This window comes from Bos grunniens, chromosome 11, assembly GCF_055505025.1.
Source record: "Bos grunniens cultivar Pamir isolate PY7600 chromosome 11, Bosgru_T2T1.0, whole genome shotgun sequence".
Classification (NCBI taxonomy): Eukaryota; Metazoa; Chordata; class Mammalia; order Artiodactyla; family Bovidae; genus Bos; species Bos grunniens.
Window position 1 is genome coordinate 36,383,536 of NC_141175.1, and position 18,166 is coordinate 36,401,701.

Genomic DNA, 18,166 nt, shown 5'->3' on the forward strand with positions numbered 1-18,166 from the left:
TGCGTGGTTCAGGAAAGTACCCTTCGCCTGCAAAGCAAAGGGACTCCTACTTAGCTGGCTCCCAGAATTGCCAAGGGGAATTAATTATTGTTTGTGAAACACTTTAAGATTCTCCGATGAAAGACCTTATATAAATGCAAATTATTATTATTGTCATTAAAAGTGCTAGACAGACGTCTGGCCTGCTGGATAATACACTGGCATAGCTCTGAGCAGCAAAGAAAGTCAGTTCCAGGCAGCAAGTTTGCTCTAGTTGCTCCAGAGGAATAGCAGGAAGAAACAGTGGGCGGAGGAGGGCTTAGCCCCTGACTGTGAAGTGAAACCACCCAACTCCCACCCAGGCTGAGCAGGCAGCAGTCTGTCTGGGAGTTCAGGGCCCGTGTGTCTCCTGAGGGTCCCTTGCCCCTGCAGGAAACAGCCCTTGTGGAGTACAAGAGCTCGCCATGAGTGAGTGAATGTCTGGTTGTCTGCTAGTCTGACAGATGAATGCTGGCCTCCATTCTTGGAGTCCTAAGTCAGATCTGGAGACAAAAGAGAGATAGAAAGAAACCTCTTGTCATGCCTTTGATGGTGCTTATTAAGGCTCTTGAGGGAACCCCTTTAGCAAAGCCCAGGGAGAGGTCATTTATTAAATTACTGCTTCCACTAAAGAAACTGTCTCTGGCTAAAGTGCTTGGATTGATACCAAAGCAATAATAATAATAATGGATAATAGTACAGTCGGCCCTTCATATCTGTGGGTTCCACATCCAGAAAATATTTAAAAATATTTGGAGGAAAAAACTCCAAAAACTTCAAAAAGCAAAGTTTGGATTTGCCAACCACCAGCAACTATGTACATAGCATTTATATTAGTATTTACATTGTATTAGGTATATAAGTAACCTACAGGTGATTTAAAGTATATGGGAATATGTCCATAAATTATAAGCAAATTCAGTCAGATTTCCACATTTGTACATTCCATACCCACAGATTCAACCAGTGGAGGATAAGAAACCAGAGTTGGTTGAATCCAAGGCTGCGGAATCCAAAGATATGGAGGGCCAACTAGTGCACCACTTTCTATAAGGGACTCGAGCATCCTTGGATTTTAGTATCCAAGAGGGTCCTGCAACCAGCCTCCTGTGGCAGGTTCCACGGGATAACTGTATATTAGACCTGGAAGTAAACGCAGAGGCTATCCCCTCACTTTCCAGATGAGGCATCTGGGACCCAGAGAAGTGAAGTGGCTCATCCTCGGTCACATAGCAAGAGCCAGGATCACAACTCATACTTAATTATGTCAGGGTAGTAATCCCTCGCACTCTATAGCATTTTACAGTCACATCACTTCTGAACAGCTCTGGAGAGTTTTCAGAAGCCCACAGACGTTACTGTTAAAGGAACCTTCTGGTACCTTTGCTCTTCTGGGGCTCATAATTTGGAGAACATTTCTGGTGCCTCCTGTGCCCTTATGGGGATTGCAGGTGCCTTTTCTTCTCCGGACACTCGGACTAGGCCTCGTTCTTCCATAGGATGTGTTGATACTTCCAGGAACAAGATGGGCAAGGGAGCGGGAGGTCTAGTTCCTCCCTTCCATCCCTTGTTATCACGGTCATAATTCTACTGAAAAGTCACCCAACGCAGGTTACTAGATGAGAGCTAAGGATACCAGTCAGCACCTCCGGACACACAGACTTACAGGATGGAGGAAACAGACGCAGGTGTAATGGGAGTTAGCAGTAAGCAGCCCTCGGCAGTCATTACTGGGCCATTGGCAATTCCAGTATTATGGACTTTTAATGAAGGAGAATAAAAGATCCTAAAATGATGTTTGGGAGGGGAGGATCACCAAATCAAAGAAATTTAGAAATCGTCTCTTCCACGCCTTCATTGTGTGGATGAGGAAACAGAGGCGTGAGTCAGCGTCACACAGCAGACGCGGGCGTGGAGGCCTCAGCTCTGTGCTTAGCCACCAGCACTCTTTCCACTGGAAATCCTGGCGGTGTGCAAAGTATGTGCACTCTGGAGTCGAGCAGCATTGCCACCTGTTAGCAGTGTGATCTTAGAAAACTACTTGGCTTCTCTAAGTCATAGGTTTCTCATGGGCAGAAATGGAGATACAGGCATCCCCCTCTTCTGGAAAGTTCACTTTATGCCACTTCGCTTTTACAAAAGGCCTACATTAGTGCCTGTTTTCAGTGACCCAAAGACATCCAAAGAGGATTTTCACTTTTATTTTTTTTTAAAGCAAAAAACAAAAATAGCTTTCATTGTTTGTTTTGTGGCAAGCCCTTGTAGAGGCAGCATACACCCCTAGCAGCCGGAGTGGTACCGCCAACCTCGTTCCCCAGGAACCACGCTCACATCTCAGCATCAAGCCACCATAGCTCACTTTCTGGAATTGCTGCGTTTCTATCTGTGAGCCCAGGTGTCTGGAAATATCATTTTAGCTGCTGGACCAGGGGATTAGCCTGAAAAGAAGAGGGACCATAGCCCTCCTTGCTGTCCCTCCCTCAGATCTTCAAGGGGTATCTGTGAGCACCCAACTAGGAGGGCAAACACCCAGAGTATTGGCGTGACCAGGAGGTGCCTTCAAAAGCCAGTAGACAGGGGCCCAGGCAGCTATGGAAGACAGAGCTTCGTCCTCTAAATGCTGCGAGTCTAGTGGGAGAAACCAAATTTACAACCAGGCAAACAACACTTAAAAGCCCCAGAGAGACTCTCTGGAAAGGAAGAGAATCGTTCATGCTCCAAGGAGTTGATATCCTAAGTGTTCCTTTGGGGTCCAGTTCTCCCCTGTGCCAGCTGATGCCTGGTGATGCTGAGTGGAAGCCTGAAAACACCGTCCCCCGCACGCTGCCATGGTCAGCTCCACCAGGACCCTGGGCACTTCCTCTCTGTGGGCAGTTCTTTGGTTTTTCCCCTCTTGCTGACTAAGGGGGAGAGGGTTGTCTGTGATCTTGACGGTGACTCACTACCATCAGACAGGCAGCTGGCTTCCCCTCAGCGGTCCAGCACAGGTGAGCTGCATGAGTAGCCCTCCTCCCGACAGGGCCTGCGGACGATCCCAGCACTCTGCACAGGCATCTGCCTGGCCATCGGCAGAGCCAGTGCTGGGCTCCTGCCCATACAGCCCCAGGCAGAGTGAGCAGACAACTTGAGACGCCCGTTGCCATGGCACCTACCACTTGAGATACGTCAGATGTAGGCGCAAATAGGGCAACAAAGTGGACACAGAGAGTAGCTCTGCTCTGGGGTCCCAGGCCTCAGGGAGCACCACAGTCCTTAGCCCCCTCCACCCACTATCTGGCCTAAGCTTAGCACAGCCAGGTGCACTAGGTCATCACAGCTTGCCCGCCCCCGCCTCCCGGGTAGACGGGGGCCAGCCTTTCTCTGTGGCCACGCTGTCGGCTCCTCTTCCCAGTGTCTCATCAGGTTCACAGTGGAAAGAGCATCAGCCGGAGAGTAAGGAGATAGGGAGGATGGGCTCAGATTCTACCTACCAGCTCTGGAGCTTCAGGACAGCCCCTGGGGACAGCCATTCATTCGTTCATTCCTGCCTGTGAGGCCTATGGACGGTGAGCACCATGGGGCACTAGGGATGAACCATCACCAAATTCTGCCCTCAAGGGGCTTCCAGAGAAGAGCTAGGCCTTGTGAGAGGGGACCATTAACTTCTCCAGCCCTTAGTTTTCCCTTCCCCATAATGATTGGAGTATACAGCCACTGAGGTTTCTGTTATAAAATTGTATTGTTCTAAAGTACATCTTTAAATACACCACGTGTTTATTACATCGTTTGCGAAATGTTTGTTGAGCTGCAGTGTGTCGGCACTAGACTTGAAGCTGGGCTGCAGAGAGGGATGAATATGTGCAAGAGGGCTTGCAGTTAAGGAGCTTCTGGTCGGACGTGGCGGGGTGAATAGACAGATGCAGGCAGAGCTAGAGCCCCGGGGAGGAAGGCAGCCCTGGGGCTGGGGGAGCCCATGAGGACTACCCTGCTCCCCCCACCCCCATCCTGCCAGCTGGCCATCTCATGGCCTCCTCCTCAGACCCTGCACCAGGGGATGCTGAGGGGGCAGAGGCACCTACAGCTCCCCCCCACCCCACCCCCACTCCTGGGCAAGGACTGGCCCTGCAGTTGCAGAAGCTGGCTGCATGCTGCTTTAGCCCCAGAGGAACTGGCCAGGCTCCAGAAGGCCTCCTCAGAGAGTCTCAGAAGGAGGGAGAACCACTAGGTAATTTTGATCATTTCAGTACCCATTGACAAATACCCTATGATTTAGAAGGAGGCAGATTTCATCCCAATACTTTGATGTCTAGAAATGGATTCCAGTTGGTTGTTTGTCCTCTTAAAACAGCATTTTATTTAATTCAACACATACTGAGACTACAGCCAGCTTTCTCATGGGCGAGGAGCCCGAGCTGTATAAGACAGAGTCTAGACACCAATCTAAACATCTCAAACTCAAGGCAGACCATGGCTGGGCCTGAGGTTAGAGGCCAGTGTGCCATGGAACCCGGCAGAGGGGAGATTGATTCCAGCTGAGAGCGAGGGCCTCTGCCTGAAGCTGTGAGCGTGTTCTCAGTGTGATATCAAGCTTTTTGCAGCTCTTGGGTTAGTTTCCTTGCTTTGTGAGCTTAGATTCCTTAAAAACAAACCAGGCCTGCTTGAGGATTGGCACCTCTAAGGAGACTGTGTACATGAACCAGTTATAACCACTTGTTTGTTCCTAAAGCCCATACCAGCAATCCAGGCTGGCCTGGCAGGGCACAGCTACAGATTAAGCTCCCATCATGCCAGGCATTTGCTCACCAAGGCGCCCAGAGTCGGTGGGCCATCTTTACAGGGGCTTTTGGAGGGCTTGGGGTGATGGGCATCGAGGCAGAACCAGGTCTCTTTGTAGAGATCCTATTATGAGGATGACCCTTTGTCACCGGAGAGTAACCCCCGATGAGTCAGTCTTTACCACGGCCGTTCAGGACCATGAGGACAAGGCGAGACCACAAGGATGATTAGCGGGACTTGTCTTACACTATTTACAGGACCGCTTTGATTTTCAGACCACAGTCAGCTTGCATATGACTGATTAAAAACATGTGCCAGTTGAAGTCACAGCTGCAGAAGAAAACTCGAAAAAAGAAAGGAGCCTTAGATGTTTAGGAACTCGCCTCTATTTGCAAAAATGAATTCTGACTTGATTTGTGTGTCTTTGATTTCCTGACAGTGAGGTTCGTGTCCCCGAACCACTTCTCCCACCCTGCCCCACCCACCCCCACACTGGCCTGACTTGAGCAAACATTGTAAGGCTCATCTTATGATTGCCCAAAGAAAAGCATTTGGGAATTCCAGAAAGAGACCTCAGAGTCCTATTTCGGAAGAGAGCAGCTGTTTAGGCTTCTGCAGAAATAAAGGTCCCAAGTAAATGAGGCTAAAGGCAGCAAGATCCCAGGGGCTACTCCGTCAGGTCGTGCTCCCGTGGGAAGACGAGCTCTGGTGGGACTGGTATCAGAGGCTCTCTTGACTGAACTCGCTCAGCGTCTGTTTTCTCACCTGCAAAATGGGACCATGACTCCTGCCGCACGCGGCAGTACTGTGAGCAATGTTCAATCTGCTTTGTGGGTTTCCTTCCTCTTTCCCCGGAGTCTCCAACCTCTTGGGACTTTTTATTCTCTGTTTTTTGTTTTCATTTTCTTAAAGTGGTACTGATTCAAATGTTTAGATGTTAATTTCACAGATTTTTGTCCTTTTGAAAAGGTCCATTGAATAAATTGAGGCTTATAATTCCAGCAGGGAAAACCCCTTTTGGTGAGAAAGGCTCCTAATTGCCTTCATCTCAAGGTCTCTGAGGATTCCTCTCACAGCTCTCTGTCCCCACTCTTAGTGTCCCCAGAGCCCCTGCCCAGGAGCACCTAGATGATGGGTTTTCCAGGCATTGTTACCCCCTGATGACTTAGCTTGAGCTCCCTGACTCTGGAGCTCTGCTCAGTGGGAGGGCAGACATGGCCGAGAGAAACGAGCGTCCCTCCTTCTCACCACTGCCTGTGGTTCCCAGAACATGTGTTCGGAGCTCTGCCATGTTCGCAAAAAAGCATCCCAGATAATGATGAGCTCTGCCTCCCTGCACCACAAGTCCTTACAATGCCTTGAGGCTTGGGCTTGGCTGGTGCCTTGATTTAACCAGTGAAGGTCAAGACACAAAGAGGTTAAGTGGCTTGCTCAAAGTCACGTGGATTTCTCAGAACCATCACTGGGTGGCACCTAGAGATGACCAAGTATCCATCTGCCTTTTGGAGGTGAGGAGCCAGGCCTGGACTAGAGCCCATGACTTCTGCCTCGTGGCTCAGGGATCTTTCTGTTCACCCCGCTGCCTCTCCTTTTCAGTACTTGTCCTGGACAGAGAAAGGTCTGTTCGAGGACTGGGCCAACTGTGATACCCCCACTTCTGGTAGCCAGAGCCACGTGATTATCTTAAACATCTGTCAGGCCCACAGCCCACCTTCCCCCAACCACACTCTTGACCAGAACTGTGCACAAGAGCACACCCAGAACTCAGGCAAAAGCCAGCCAGGGGTGCAGGTGCCTCCTGTTGCAGAGCCCATCCTTAGATACCATGAATCCACCTCCAGCCTCTCTGGGCTGCATTTCAAGAGGTTCACAGTGTCCTGACAACTTTGGCTGGTGTCAAGTCCTGAGACCGACTATCTCTGTGCCTCCAACTGCGAGCGCATATGATAAGTGAAAAGTGATCCAAGAAGGCGCAGAGGAAAGGATGATCTGGGACTTTTCCATCCACACAGGGTTTTTCTCTTTTGCAGCCACACATGCCCTAGCTGTTCCCAGGGACTCAGTCTTTCCCCCTCAAACCCAACTGGGTCCCCATGGTAATAGTTGACATCTATTGATCAAGTAGTATGCCAGGCATCAGGCCAAGTGCTTACTTGGAGCATCTCATTTAATCCCCATGAGGATTACTCTTTAAGGTAGGCATTATGGCTCCCCTTTTATAGTCGAAGAAATTAAAGCTGAAGAGGTGAGTCACTTGCACAGGTGGGACAGCCAGTAAGGAGCAGGGCCAAGCCTTGAGCCCAGGTGTGGCTGGCTCCAGAACACACAGTGCCTGTCTTGCACAGCCTCCAGCCTGTGAGGCCTTGGAGATCATCGAGCACAGCTCCCTGCCTTGAAGATGAGGGATCTGGTACCCAGAAGGGAAGAAACTTACTCGTGGACCCCAGACCCAGAAAAGCAGACCCACTGAGCTCCCCAGCACCCTGATTCCTGACCTCAGGGAATTCCCTCCTGGCAGTGCCTGTGAGCTGAGGCCAGGAGCCAATCCTGCTTCCAATTCATGGAAAACCTACCAGACCTCGGCCTGGAGTCAGTTCTTTAAGTTTTATTCTGTTGACCTGAGACTCTGTGATGGACTAAGTTGTGATTTTATAAACCCAGAGTGAAGGAACTGAGGTCAGTGGAAAGGGTCAGAACCTGATGTCATCCTCAGGCATATTTAGCTCTAATCTGGTCTAAAAATAATTTCCCTTCCAGTGTGAGTAGAATGGGAGCTTGACTGACTCAAGGCCTCTATCCTGCAGGTCCTTTTGACCAGTGAAGGGGGATGTGAGAAGACCTTCCCTTCACCACCCCTGTAACACACTTACACTTTTGAAGCTTACCACACACTTTGTCTTTGGGTCAAAGAGTTTTTTTAAAGGTGACAGACTAGTGCCATTGGCAAGTGATACATTCTGAGCAGCTCTCCACTTTCTCTGATAAAAAAAAACTGAAATAAATGAAAACAATGCTTCAAAAATATATATATAAATGGCTGGGAGCCAGTTGTCATTTTCCCCTTCCTCCCCCTTTCCCCGAGCTGACTTCGTGCGGCTCCGTGTTGAGAGGCGCTCACTGACAACAGCGGGTAGCATCATGCCTTTAAATAGCCCTGCTCCGTACTGCTTCCCCTTGGCGTCACACAGTTTGCCCTGGCAGGGAAAGCCCAGGACAGAACAGGAAAATTCAGAATTTTCTGAAGGAGGAAAGAGCTTGCTGTAAAGCTTTCTCCCTCTTGCCAAGACCTTTCTATCGAAGGAGCTTGCACTGGTGTGGCCCCTTCTCCCAGAGCTTTCCAAGGAAAAACTGAGCTGAGGAGATTCGCTTCATCAGATTTGCCCCATGTGACACCAGGCATGAGGAGAGAGCACGGGAGAGAGGTGCCCATCCTGGAGCCCAGGGCCCCATTTCAGCAGCAGTCAGTCCCACTCCCTCATCGGGCACCTATTGTGGGGCCGACGGCCTCTCTCTATAGTGTCCTCACCTGTGACCTAAAACAGGGGCTCCACCCCACCCAGTGCTCTAACTCCAGGTGTCCTTTGGGCAGGAAGGCAAATGCAGTGGAGGTTGGCAGCAGCCCATTGGTGCCGGACCCCCTGAAGCAAACACAAATTCTGCTGGGGAGATAGCAGCATGTGAAACACAGGGAAGGAATGAACAGCCCTCACGACTAGTGGCGGCAGCCAGTCAACAAGCTTCCTTCCCACACGTGGTCCTGTGAGAGCATCACATCAGGGTGGGTTTGTCTCCCCTTCTCACCCTGGGGAAACAGAACTTGGGGCGTCTCTTGCCTGGTCCACCTGGCTCTAGGTCTGGGGCAGCTCCTGCCTCATTGCAGTCCTCCTCCCCATAAGGATGATTGTGGGCAAGGGTTCCAAGGTTCTGCGGCTCAGAAAAGGTGGCGGATTGGCTGGAACCAGGATGGTGGAGGGTGTTGATCCTTCTCACCAACAGTCGGCGTAGGCTGAAGTTTGAGAATGGACAACACTTTTGCAGTTTTCTTCCTCAGAATCTAAATGTCTCATCTGCCTGCTTTCTGGGCTTGCTCTGTTTCACCCCGAAAAGCCTGCAAGGGACCTGCTTTAACTGCTCTCACAAACCGGTGGTCATCAGTAGTTACCTTAATTACAGCCATGAAGTCCTCACCCGGCGCTCCGTACAGGCCAGGCCTGTGGGGTCACCGAGAAGGAGACTTGCTCCCTCCTTTCCGGAGCCGGCAGTGCCACCTAGTCCACAATCCGTGTGCACACATGAGACATGCCCAGAAGAAGCACAGAGAATGTCTGCACTCAGGGAGAGAACCTTCTGGTGACCAGGGAAGGCTTGATGGAGGCAAGGGCATTTGGCCTGAGCATGACTAAAGGCCTGGGGTGGTAATGGCATGTGTGAGGAAGAGCAGGTGGCCAGACGGGAGGAAGTGGGAGTGGAGGTTGGCGTCTGGACCGTGCGTGGGCCTCAGGGGGCTTATGACACCCCCGATTGCTCTCTTCTCACGGGTGGACATTCCCTCGTCGCCTCTCACAGCTTCAGCACGTCTGCCATCTGCCTTTAAGTGAACACCCTGACTCCTTAATGTGCTTCTGATCTCCTGTGACATCACAATGACTCATCTGTAGGTTTTCTGGAAGAGGATCTTCAGCTTTCTTAGCTTCTCAGTGGTGAGGGCAGGGCATGATCCCAAAATGTGACTGAGGAAAAGTGCAGATGACAATCACGGCACTCCAGGCTGCGGGTTTGGGCAGATGAAGGGTCTTGGTTGGGATAGGGACACAGACCCACGCTCAAAGAGAATTCATTTACCTGCAACAGGAAGGTGAAGCCTTGCATCCCAGGAAGAAATAGCAGTGTTGTAAAAGGTAACAAGGCAGGGAGCCCAGGGTGTGGGGACACCAGGGAAGAAGAGGAAGAAGCTGCAGGATGAATTCGCTGCAGAGGTTTAGGGAGAAGTGGAAAGTGAGGGTTCTGTTACAGAAGTACCAGGGCCCGACGCACTTTCAAATGCGTAATAGCGATGAACACATCCATGTGGCACGCACTGGCTTGGATGAATGATAGACGTTCAGGAAATGATGTCCTGGTTGGAAATGTGAGACTGGCAGTTTGGGAGAGAAAGACTGGAGACCCAGGTCCCAGGGGCGGGGAGAGGTGTTCTCTGCTGAGGGTGTTTCAAGCCTGAGAGGAAGCGAGGGGAGTAGAGAGCAGGACTGGAAGAGGTCAAGGAGACATGTCACCTGGAGGTGAGGAGGAGCAGGGAGAGGAGGGAGGGAGCAGGTCTGGATGTTTAGTCCAGGCAGTAGCTTCCAGACGCAGGAGCCGCTGCAGAGAGGCTGCAGAGGCTAGGACTGAAAAGTCTAAGCAAATCCCTGAAATGTGAAAGAGGGCTTCCCGTGACCTGGCGTTGCGGGGCGGGGATCAGGCAGGTGTCATCATTGATGCTCTGTGTGGCTACCTCGTGGCAACCCTGGGGCTGCTGGGTTTGTGGGGCTCCTCGCCCAACATCGAACCACCTGTTTGAGCTTCTTGACTCCTGAGCGGTTCTCTGCTCTTTTCTCACGGGTGGCCATCACCTCGTCGCCTCTCACAGCTTCAGCATGTCTGCCTTCTGCCTTTAAGTGAGCGCCCTGACTCCTAATGTGCTTCTGATCTCCTGGGAGCCTGGAGCACCAAGTTTCCTAGGACTGTATCCTAAATATTAATAACATAGACTTGGGTGAGGTACCTGAGGCCTTTATGGTACCGATGGTGACAGGTCATCTAGCTCGTGTCCCAGGTCTGGGGGAGCCACTGCTGGATAAGTCAGCTGTTCTGATCTCACCGGCATCAGGGGCAAGAGAGGGGGGACCGGGAGCACACAGAGTGCCCACCCCAACCTCCCCGTCTTGTTGCCCTCCGCCTCCCACCGTGCCCTTTCTCCTCTGGAACAGTGTTGAGTTCCCAGCTCACGTGCAGCAGTCCCGTGCTCCCAGGCCTCTGCCCTGCTGTATCTTTTCCTGGAACACGTGTAACATGCCTGCTTCACCTCCTCCTCCATTGATTGCCCCAGGCTGGTGCCTCATGGCACCTCCGTAAGCGCCCTCACCACAGGAGTCGGTATTTCTTCTGTGTCTGCTGCTCCTCAAAACTGAGCTCACCTGCATGGGGTGCCATGTCTGGAGCATCTCCCAACCCCTGGCACTTCAGACAGTGCCAGGCACAGCCTCCTGCTGTTGAATGGAAAGTCTGCTTCTACAGGTTCGAATCTGGGTGCCAGAAGGACCAAATGGTCCGCCCCAGATCCTGTCACTAGTCTGAGAAGGCTCTCCTGACACCCAGCCTGATTTTCTTTTCAACAGATCAAACCACAAGCATGTTTGCAAATAAATGGAGACCATGGTTCACTTAGAAATTCCTCGTATTAGGCCTTGCTTATCTATACGCAGGAGACCTGGGTTTGATCCCTGGGTCGGGAAGATCCCCTGGAGAAGGAAATGGCAACCCACTCTGGTATTCTTGCCTGGTAAATCCCATGGATAGAGGAGCCTGGTGAGATACAATCCACAGGGTCACAAAGAGTCAGACACAACTGAGTGACCAGCACTCTTTTCTTTTCTTTGTCTGTATGAAGTTGATCCAACTGAGTGAAAAGTACAACCCTGTTGATATTTCAGATCACGAAAATGACTGGTTGCTTGGCTTGGTCACTCTCTGGCTTGTAGCTTGGACCCAACCTGGGAAAGGGCAGACAGAACCTGAGTACTGATGTCTAATGGGAATTGGCAGCCAGGAAGTTCTGAATACAAGCCTTTTAAGCATCCAGGAGAGAGAGCACGGCAGTGAACTGCATGGACCTCTCTTGGAAAAATCCAGAAGGCTTTGCATCAGCAGAGAAGGAAAATCCAACCCAAGATGCATGAACAATAAATAACAACTGTTCTGAGTTAGGTTGAAAGCTCTGAGTTGCACTTTTTTTTTTTTTCAAGTTGTTTGTGCTAACCACAATTTTTTTTTCTCCCCTTTTCCCACCAGGGCTTATTTCAAAACCTTTGTCCCTCAGTTCCAGGAGGCAGCGTTTGCCAATGGAAAGCTCTAGGAAACACCAGTCTTGAGAGGTGGCCAGCCAGACTACTCTGTCCACATGCGTGTCAGCACATAGGGCTGCTTCCTGGAAGCCATTGGAATGTCTTCATGGCAGCGTTTCGCTCACACAGCAGCTTTGCTCCACGACTGGAACCCAGACTTGAGCTGGCTGGCGGGAACCTGGGTCCCAGAGCCCCCGCCTCTGGTGGCTCCCTCTTTGTTTCCTGCAGTATATTTCTTAGTTGAAAGAAATAAAGTCACAAATCATGATGCCGTATTTTTCCAGGGAAAGTAAGACATCCTGAATGCACACACCCTGATTCCAAAGCCTTTGTCTCTGAGACCTCTTTTTAAGTTTTCAGATTAAACACACCTTTGCTTTTCTCTTTCTCCCGAAATGAGTGCCTGTGTGTTTCACACCCCCATGTGTCCCATTTTGGACAGTCCTCCAAAAGCGCTGCTGCCTGAATGAGCCTGACCAGCTGGCAAGGTTTCAGCCACTTCCCAGCCGGGCCCAGGACTGGCGCTCAGGAACAACCAGGTTCTAGCACCAGCCTCGCCTCCAGGCCCCTGTGCGTGCTCCAGGTACGAAGCCCGTCCTGACCCAGGAGGCGGTTATTAAAGTCATTAAAGCTTGTTGAATGCCTCAAGAAATTTATCTCTCTTCTCCTGTCCCTCCTCCCGATGCCATTGGGAGAGTTGTTTGGGCTTATGAAGCACTCTGTGAATTATACCTGGAAGACACAGGTAGGGTCCCGTGGGCGAACCCTGGGCTCAGGCCTGCCAGCTCTGCTGCCACCCAGGAACAAGACTGGGCAAGGCACCCTGAGCAAGCTCCATCTTACCTAAATTTGTGGATTATCAGAGCCGGGTGGGGTTTCAGAAGTCATCTGTTTCCACCCCCCGAATCCCTCTCCCCTGCTACTCCCTTTAAGGTCAGAAGTGAAAACCAAGGCCCACAAGCTAAAGAAATACTGCCAGTAAATTAGGGCAAACCTGGGAGCTGAGAGCCATCACATGACTTCCCTGAGCTTACACCCAGGCTGGCCACGGCCAGCTTGTCCACTCGACAAGGTCTAGTTTAGTTTAGTGGGGTTCCACCCTGAGGGCTTTCAGCCCCGGAAGTGGGACCCTGGCATGGAGGCGAGAGAAACAAGCTGACCTGCGTGGCCTGGGCTCCTTTCTTCAACTCACCTGCCTCCCACCCTCTGTAGGGCCTGCACAGGTGGAACCCGACCCCTCACTGTTCCCTCAGCTCCTCTTGTGGCTCCTGGAGCCCACGTAAACCTGAAAGGGAGCCAGCTCAGGGCCACTGTGGGGGCTGGTGAGAGACACCCCTCCTTCCTGTGTTCTCTAGCACTCGAGAATGTTCTCAGGAGGCAGGGGAACCACTAGAAGAGACCTCTCAGCTTGGCTTCTAGCTGAAGGGCTGCCCTCCTCTGGGATCTTTCACCACGTGAGTACTTCACCTTGAAGCCTTGGGAATTCCTGTGACAGAGAACAGTCCGGTGTCCCATGTCTGCACCCCAGCTCTGCTGTCAGCCAGCTGTGTGACCCTGAGTAAGTCCCTTCCCTGTGTAGTCAGAACCACCCCGGGAGCTTTTTAAAGAACCACTGCGCAGGGCCCCACTGCCAGCCTGCTGAATCACATCTTGTTAGCTGAGGCTTGGGTGTCTGGATTTTGATAAAACTCCCAGGTGATGCTGTTGAGCAGGTGGTCATGACCACACTGGAGTCTCCTGATTGTGGCCAGCTGCCTGCCTCCTCTACGTCAGGCCAGCTGTGGGCCAAGCTCCACTCTCCTACTCCTGACACGGTCACTTAGGACGGAGGGCATGGATTGGGCTCGCTGCACACGGAACCAAGAGTAGACTGAGTCAGACTTTGTTTCAGAACCAGTAGGGGCTTCCAGCTCCAGTTCTAGCAGGGGCTGGTTGGCAGGTATGAGATGGGTGCGATCACATGGCCTGGACCCTTGGCATTTCAAATAGTAGTGGCAGCAGCCAGTACTGGGCAGTGCAGCCCAGGAGTGGCCTTCCTGCTCTTGCCAACATCTAGGGGTCCAGACGGCTCAGGCTGGCCAGATCGTCCATGGTAGCCCACACATCTGTGAAGCACGCCCGACCAATCAGAAGTGCTATCTGTGCTTTATCTCAGCACATCTCTCTACAGCAGACCTGTGAAATAAGCAAGTGAGGAGGAAACAAGATCAGAGAGGTTAATTGAGTTACCCATGATCACCAGCTAGTCGGTGCCAGTCGGGACTCAGCCCATGCTCCAGATCCAGCGCCACTTCTCACTTTTGTCCGTAACTCTAGGAAATAAGGGCTTCCCTGGTGGCTCAGCGGTAAAGGATCTGCCTGCAGTGCAAGAGATGCAAGAGACTCAGGTTCAATCCCTGGGTTGGGAAGATCCCCTGGAGTAGGAAATGGCAACCCATTCCAGCATTCTTGCCTGGAGAATCCCATGGACAGAGGAACTTGGTGGGCCACAGTCCATGGGGTCACCAAGAGTCAGACACGACTGTGCAACTAAACACACATGCACACGAGTAAACAAACAGGTTTTTTCCCCAGTGAAGGGTGATGAGCTATGTGTAGCTTTGTGAGCACGGAGATGATAGGATTTTTTAGAAGACTTTCAGCCCCAGTAGCACAGAGGGAAGGTTTGGGCTGCTTTTCTTAGGGGCAAGCAAACAACAGAAGGTGACAGTAGCCACTTCAAATGCCAGGGACTCAGAACCAGTATTTGTGAGATTTTTATCTCCACCCCCAACAGCAACGGAAGCAAGTGGCACTTGTAAATGGGCGACAGTCGCCTGTGTGTTTTTTAAACACTTCTTGCTAGTTCGGCCCATCGCTGCATTGTATCTGCACACAGAGTGCAGCCCAGGACTAATTAGTAAATGGCTATAAAATCCTTTGAAGATGAAAAGTACCATATATGAGAGCACATTATTATTACCTCATAAATCCTGTCTCCAGCTTACTCAGCCCTTGTAATTTCAGTTGCATCTTTAAGCTCAGCACAGACAAGGAAAAGGTGTTATGAGTGTTTGCTGCTAATAGCTGGATCAGGGCATCTCCTCGGGTGCCAAGGAGGAGGCAGAAGAGACTGGAGAAGCAAGTGTTCATCCTTCTCCCAGCCATTTGGCTTCCTGAGGACCCACCACCAACAGAGAGATGGTGCTTCGTTAGAGAGAGATGGGCCCATGTACTCCTCAGGATGAACTGGGAAGTGGGTGAGCTTGAGGAGGAGAGAGACTTATATTTGAATCCTGGCTCTGCCCACTGAGTCACTAGCAAATATATAACAAGCTGTTCTTCAGCAGTTTAAAAAAGAAGACGAGGGTAGATGAGGGTTGGGGGGAGGAGGAGCCTCCTTTTTATCATTTGCTGCTTTTCATGATGTGAACGCTCCCACCATGACCGATTCCAAGCTCCCAGCATGAGGTCCCTAGACGCAGCCTTGGGGAGAGCACGGAGAGCCGCATGGTGGAAGCCTCTTGGAGTGAGCAGACTCTGGTGTGGATCTTAAATCTTGCTGAGTTTTGTTATCCTCATCTGTAAAATGGGAATAAATACCATCTGCCTCCCGGAGTGGTGAGAATTAAATAAGAAAAGTACATGAAGCACCAAGTAAGGAGCTTGGCACACAGAAACGTTTGCTAAACCATGGCTATTACAGAGCAGAAAAAGGATTTTTTGATGTTGACTTTGGCCTTTTCCTAATAAGTCAGAATGTCCCTGCTTGGACTTCCCTGGCAGTCCAGTGGTTAAGACTCCATGTTTCCACTGCAGGAGGCATGGGGTTGATCCCTGGTCGGGGAACTAAGATCCTGAATGCTGTACAGTGTGGAGACCCAAAAAAGAGTTTTGCCAATGAATGTGGCCTTGGGAAGAGTGACCCTGTCTTTATAACTAGGAAGAGAAGATGATGTCATCCTGATTTTAATACATGAGGGATTAGATGTATCCATGAATGTTCCCTCCTCCCCTCCCCCCACACCAGTCTTGGTTTAACTCTCAGCAGGTCCCCAGGCACTCGAAGTGACCTGCTTTTTTGCCCCCACCTCCTGTGGGCAGGAGAATCAGAACAGCACAAGCCACTCTTGCTTCTGACTCAGTTTCGGTTCCTGACAGCTACAGGTCCTTGTTTTGGAGTCACAGCCTAGCCAGAGAAACGACCACACTCAGTTGGCCTCTTCCTTGGGCCTATAAATAGAAAGAGCCCAGAATCTGCCCCAGTTCATGGGGACTGGCCTGTCCCACAGTTCTTAACGTGAATGTTAAAACAGCATCTAATGGTAAGGTGACATCGAATTCTCTCAATGGCATCTTCTTAATTCACTGGTGCTTTTAAAAATGAAAACAAGAGAAGAAACATCCCCTTTATGTATCTTTGGTGTTTATGTGCAGTGGCAGGAGAATAAAAGCCAAGAGAGTAGACCAGCTATGTAACAGTCACAGTGTACTGAGTGGAGGTCACACTGATCACTGATCAGTGATCACTGATCACTTAGGGAGCTATGAATGATAATTCCATACTAGCTGCTTTCCCTTCTTTTTTACAAATATTTATTTACTTGGCTGCTCTGGGTCTTAAGTTGTGACACATGGGATACTCAATCTTAGTTCCAGCATCCAGGATCTTTAGTTGCGGCATGTGGGATCTAGTTCCCTAGTCAGGGGTGGAACCCAGGCTGCTTGTACTGGGAGCCCAGAGTCAGCCACTGGACCACCAGGGAGGTCCCACTAGCTGCTTTGCTAATCCTCGCAACAGCTAAGCGAGGTAGGTGTCACGATCCCCATCTTATAGAGAAACTAAGCCTCAAAGAAGTTAAATAACTTACCTACAGACAGGAAACCGGTACATTTCCTTATTCATCCATCGTTTCTAACTTTCCCTCCCTGACCCTCATTCTCTCCCTTTCCATCCCCTTCCTGATTTCACAAAGGAAGTGAACTCAGATCTCTGTTTCTACTTCCTTTTTCCAGCTTCCCCAAATGAGAGATTTATTGAGCATCTATTGTGTGCATGGCTCTATATAAGACATTCATATACCTGTTTTCGCTATTTTCCCAAGGAGGAAGAGGGACTTGGATGGATGGGACTGGTCAGGGTCAGATGCCCAAGGCTGCTGGTTCCAAGGCCAGGCTTCACACACTGGTTCTGTGTGTCTGTCCCCCAGGTAAGATGCTCTGCAGCAGTCTTTGTAAACATGGATAGGTCTATCTATGTGGCTACCTAAATATATATATAAATTCCAGTTGATTTTCAGATGGTTGAACCAGGGTCAGCCTACAGTTTAAAAAAAAAAAGTCCAACTTCAAAGCTTGTGCCACATTCTCAGGTTAAAGTCCAACACACGCTTGGTTGAAATAATGGCCTAATATCTGGGAAAAACAAGATGAAAATAGTTGTTGTAATCATTAAGGAAAATTACCAAGGTATTACCAAAGACAGCAGAATCCATGACTGACTCCAGGTTAAATATGAAATAACTCCAAGGGTTATTTCCTAACATAACTCATGTTTTTTTCTTCAGGGTTCCTACATTGACTCCTTCATTCTTCTCTGATTCCCTGAGAAGAACCACACTTTACAAGCCTGCAAGGTCATGGTTGGGGTCACGATGAATTATGACTAATGGTGGCAATAAAAGTAGCCCCACAGGCCCCAGGAGTGACCAGATGGCCTTCCCTGCCCTGGGTCAGCTGCCTTGGTACTATCTTGGGATGAGCCAGATGGTGTGGGACACACTTGTTCCTCCAAAGCAGAGCCCACCACCCCCTTCTTTAAAGCCCCCAGGGGGCAGAGTCCATCTACAGAGGTCTCCTCATTCCAGGGTCTCTTGGAATATACCCTTGGAGCCGGTTTAGAAGCCACTCAAGAAAATTCATTCCTCTCGATTCCATGACCACATTTCTGCCACAAAATGGAACTCCCCAGCTCCCGGAGACCTGTGGCTGTTTGAGTAGGTACCAATAGAGTAGAAGCTAGGAGGGTACCAGGTACCTCTAGAAATAAGGTGGTGGATGGCTCTCAATAGTGACACTGTGAGTGGTATTCCAGGCCCTTGTTCCGGGTCCTTCGCATCCATTGCCTTCTTTGTCCTCTGACCCTTCAAAGCATTAGGAGAGGCCACTGCTGCAGAGAGGGAGTCAAAGGGAGGGGTCAGGGCTCTGCTGGCAATTCCTGAGAAGGTCAAAGATCATTTGAGGAAGGCAGCGTCCCCCACCTCCCCAGGGGAAATTTTGAATGACATGGTTCATGCGGGTGCATGAGTTCAAGT

The 18,166-nt window shown here is 50.5% G+C and overlaps 1 protein-coding gene and 2 long non-coding RNA genes across 16 annotated transcripts in view; 2 read left to right on the forward strand and 1 right to left on the reverse strand.

Moving 5' to 3' along the window:
• The window catches only part of BABAM2 (BRISC and BRCA1 A complex member 2), a 478,104-nt gene extending 465,835 nt beyond the window's left edge, over positions 1-12,269 (forward strand). For all 14 annotated transcript variants that reach the window (XM_086326104.1, XM_086326097.1, XM_086326096.1 and 11 more), the window contains one exon: positions 11,821-12,269. In XM_086326104.1, the coding sequence (XP_086182230.1) occupies positions 11,821-11,884 (64 nt within the window). In that variant the 3' untranslated portion in view covers positions 11,885-12,269. The remainder of the gene's footprint in view (positions 1-11,820) is intronic.
• On the reverse strand, positions 11,821-13,478 carry LOC147362920 (uncharacterized). Its single transcript, XR_015136600.1, has 2 exons — positions 13,341-13,478; positions 11,821-12,108 (listed from the first exon to the last, which is right to left on the reverse strand). It is a non-coding gene; the product is annotated as an uncharacterized LOC147362920 (long non-coding RNA).
• On the forward strand, positions 12,520-17,556 carry LOC147362921 (uncharacterized). Its single transcript, XR_015136602.1, has 4 exons — positions 12,520-12,618; positions 13,229-13,327; positions 16,958-17,062; positions 17,420-17,556. It is a non-coding gene; the product is annotated as an uncharacterized LOC147362921 (long non-coding RNA).
• The last annotated feature ends 610 nt before the right edge of the window (positions 17,557-18,166 follow it).